Source organism: Scaptodrosophila lebanonensis, unplaced genomic scaffold (genome assembly GCF_003285725.1).
Source record: "Scaptodrosophila lebanonensis strain 11010-0011.00,11010-0021.00 unplaced genomic scaffold, SlebRS2 tig00000129-arrow-arrow-pilon, whole genome shotgun sequence".
NCBI lineage: Eukaryota > Metazoa > Arthropoda > Insecta > Diptera > Drosophilidae > Scaptodrosophila > Scaptodrosophila lebanonensis.
Window position 1 is genome coordinate 171,580 of NW_022060583.1, and position 3,505 is coordinate 175,084.

A 3,505-nucleotide genomic window follows, 5' to 3' on the forward strand; every position below is an offset into this window, starting at 1 on the left:
TATCTAGTTGCGTTTATAGAGCCCTATCTGCATATAATTCTATGGCTATTGCGGCCATTAACTGTGTAGTGGTCCCTGATCTTGGTTCCTTTGTTTTTATACTCTGTACATGAAATATGCAAGAGTATAGTCGGTTTGTGCGAGCTGAAAATGTAACAGGTAGAAGGAGGCGTGGCAGACCCCACGAAGTATATATATTCTTGATCAGCGTGACAAGACGAGTCGACCTAGCCCTGTCTCTCCGTCTGTTTGTCCGTATGAACACATGGATCTCAGAGACTATAAGAGCTAGAGACACAAAATTTTGCACAAAGATGCCTCAAGTGTGTACTCTATACAAGTTTGTTTTTCATTTTTCGTTCGTATAATCACCTATATCTCGGAGACTATAAGACCTAGGGACACCAAATTTTAGTCTAAGTTGACTTATGAAAATATGCAGGAAATGTGCATTTTGGAATTTCCCTCCATTCCCCCTATCCTCCTTGGAATTTTTCATTGAAATTCAGAAAGTTCCTCTAGTTAGTGATTATGAGTCCGTATGCCAAGTTTCATAATGATATGCCGATTTAACAGGATGTTATAGCCATATATGTCTGTTGTTGCTACTGTGCACAGGCACAGGAGACGCACACAGACAAACACAAACACCCACAAACACATATAAACATGCATAGACACGCATAATTTTTCTACACATATGTACAGAGTATTTCAAAGTCGGGACACCTGACTTTAGCTTTTCCACTTGTTTATAACATGTTTGTTTTTTTCTGGGTTTCATTGTGTCTTCATGTCTAGGTTTCTTTATTAGACATGCTCGATTAACTTTTCAGTAAGAATTGTGCAACGGCGCAAAATGCACGCAGATCGTGGTAACTTGCTGCTTTTAGCCCTGTGCCTGGCCACAATCTCCGTGGGCTTCAGTCAGGTATAATTATTTAATTACAATAAATCCGTGTAAATACAAGGGTAGTTGATCTCAACCCAATATACGCAGGATTTTTTTTTCGTATTTTAATCGAGGCTGTATGCAACTTTTAGCTTGTTCTAAATATTGATTAGTTTCTGTCAAGGATTATATTCTCTATACTAATACTAAACTAGTAATACTATGCCGTAATGTGTAGTCGAAAATGAATCTAATTGGGTAATTGTGTGTTTTAAGAACCGTTCGTATTAATATAATTACCAATAGTTAAAATGTTAAACAGTGGTACCTCCTAGGCAGGGAAGAAAGCAGTTGATCACAATTTCTTTTTACCATCGTAGCGTTCCTTGATGACGGATGACACATACCATGCTGGCGTTGTGGAGTTCCCCTTGCTGGAGGGTACGGTTAACCAACGCACCTCAGCGGCAGCCAACGATTTCATTTCCATTATCGAGTCAAACGATGCGGCCGACCTAGACATACTCGTTTTTCCCGAGTACGTTCTAAATGGTTTGGACACAGCAACCTATGTGCCCGATCCGAAACTTAACATTTCGCCGTGCGTATCTCCAGACTATGACACCTTTTTTGTAGAGCTTTCTTGTGCTGTGCGTTCAAGAGGAATTTACGTGCTCTTGAATGTGTTGGAGAAGCAAAAGTGTGGCAAGGATTTGGGCGACCCCACACTTAATCCCTGTCCGGCCAGCGGGGTGCAGTATTTCAATACCAATGTGGTGTTCGATCGGCAGGGTCGTGTCATTGCACGATACCGTAAAACGCACCTTTGGCGCAACGAGTATTATTCACGAGCTGTGCTACAAACGCCAGATGTGGTTACCTTTACCACTGACTTTGGCGTAACGTTTGGAACCTTCATCTGTTTCGATATGCTGTTCTATGAGCCAGCCTTGAAGCTAGTGCGCGAGCTCAATATCACGGACATTATCTATTCTACCTACTGGTTCTCTGAGCTGCCATTCCTCACGGCTGTGCAGCTTCAGGAGGGATGGGCCTTTGCCAATAATGTCAATCTGCTGGCGGCCGATGGCAGCAAACCCGAAACGCGCACCACAGGCTCGGGCATCTATGCGGGTCGCGCCGGCCGCCTGATTGCGGCTATTTACGAGAATTCAACGAAGATTCTGCTCAAGGCACGCTTGCCTAAGCGTCGTGCAAATGGAGTGCCTGTGGCAGAGCTACCGGCAGAGGTGCTCCCGCTGTTCCAACCGCGTCAGGTGACCCCGCGTTATACAAAACTGGGACTCTTTCGTGACTATAATGTGGATCTGTTTAGCACGGAGTTGTTGCCTTCGGACTTTAGAAGCGAGCAGCGTCGACTCTGCCACAAACCCTCTGAATTTTGTTGCGAGTTCGATGTAGCTCGGCAGTTTAGTGGCCTGCCCAGTGATCACAGTGCTTATCGGTATCGCCTGGCCGCCTACTTTGGCGACGAGACAACGTTCATCCGGGTCGATCGCAGCGAGCAGGCCGTCTGCGCCCTATTCGCTTGCACAGATGCCGAGCTGGCGAGCTGCGGTCGCATCTTTCCTGGCAGCATCCAGGTGGCTAATGAATATTACTTCAGTGCCATCAATGTTAGTGCAATTTTTCCGGCCGCCCCTCGTCGCCTCATCATGCCCAGCACTGTCGATGGTGTCATGTTGCCGCTACCCGTGGCCCAGTATAGCTGGACAGAGAAGCAGGGTCCTTCCGGCAATACTTCAGTACAAATGGTATTAACAGCGCCCAAAAACGATCTGCTCACCTTCGGCATTTGGGCGAACTATTATACCGAGTTGCCAAGCTTGCACAACTTGGATCATATGCACCCTGGCAGCTCTAGCACTGGAACTGGAGGCAGCCCTAATGCTAACGGCACTACCAACGGTACCGGCGTAGCAGCTGTTTCTGCTTTCCTCTCCACGTTCGCTCTCTTCCTGACTGGCTTCGTTATGCTGTTATGCTGAGCTTGTTGTGCGCCTTGCATTGAATAAACCGATTTTTGTTGCTCAGATTTAATTTTTTGTTTTTGAATTTTCCGCCGTTCAGGCTTCCTTCTCGCACTGCACAACCTCCCACGCCACCCCCCCGCTAGTCATTTGTCGGCTGTGCGTCGGCTGCATGTGTAGAGTTTCTTCCAGCGCGTGCGCCGACCCGCACGCATGGCCAGCGTGTTGAGCACTTCCAACAGGTAGCCGACGTCATCGTCATCGTCAACGTCGGCGTCGGCATCGGCATTGGCTTCAACATCGGCAGTGCTGTCGCTGCTCATGCAACAGTCATCGCTGTTCATAATGAGGCTGTTGCTGTGGCGGCCGCCCGTTGTGCTGTGGCTTCGATTGCGGTCGCTAGGCGCAAAAGCTTGTGCTTGCGCTTGTGCTTGGAGCTGTCCTTGCGCGGGTATTTGACAGTCAGCAGGCATCCTTCCACATGCAGCGACGAAAGCATAATGCCCATCATCATTATCATCATCATTTTCAACGATTGCGGAGTGCGTTTAACATACTCGTATAATTATTCTCCCTGCCTCTTTCCACAAATAAACGCACCGCTGGATCTTTTACGAGTACT

General features: G+C 47.2%; 1 protein-coding gene across 1 annotated transcript; it reads left to right on the plus strand.

Annotated features, from left to right (window-relative positions):
* The first annotated feature begins 851 nt into the window (after window positions 1-851).
* Window positions 852-2,953, plus strand: LOC115628861 (vanin-like protein 2). The gene is made up of 2 exons (XM_030525112.1): window positions 852-931; window positions 1,273-2,953. The coding sequence occupies exons 1-2, from the start codon at window positions 860-862 to the stop codon at window positions 2,899-2,901; spliced, it is 1,701 nt and encodes a 566-aa protein (XP_030380972.1). The 5' UTR covers window positions 852-859; the 3' UTR covers window positions 2,902-2,953.
* The last annotated feature ends 552 nt before the right edge of the window (window positions 2,954-3,505 follow it).

Coding starts and splice junctions, on each gene's coding strand:
- LOC115628861 (XM_030525112.1), top strand. CDS start 860: ATGCACGCAGATCGTGGTAACTTGCTGCTTTTAGCCCTGTGCCTGGCC. Junction 932..1,272: donor TCTCCGTGGGCTTCAGTCAG/GTATAATTATTT, acceptor TTACCATCGTAG/CGTTCCTTGATGACGGATGA.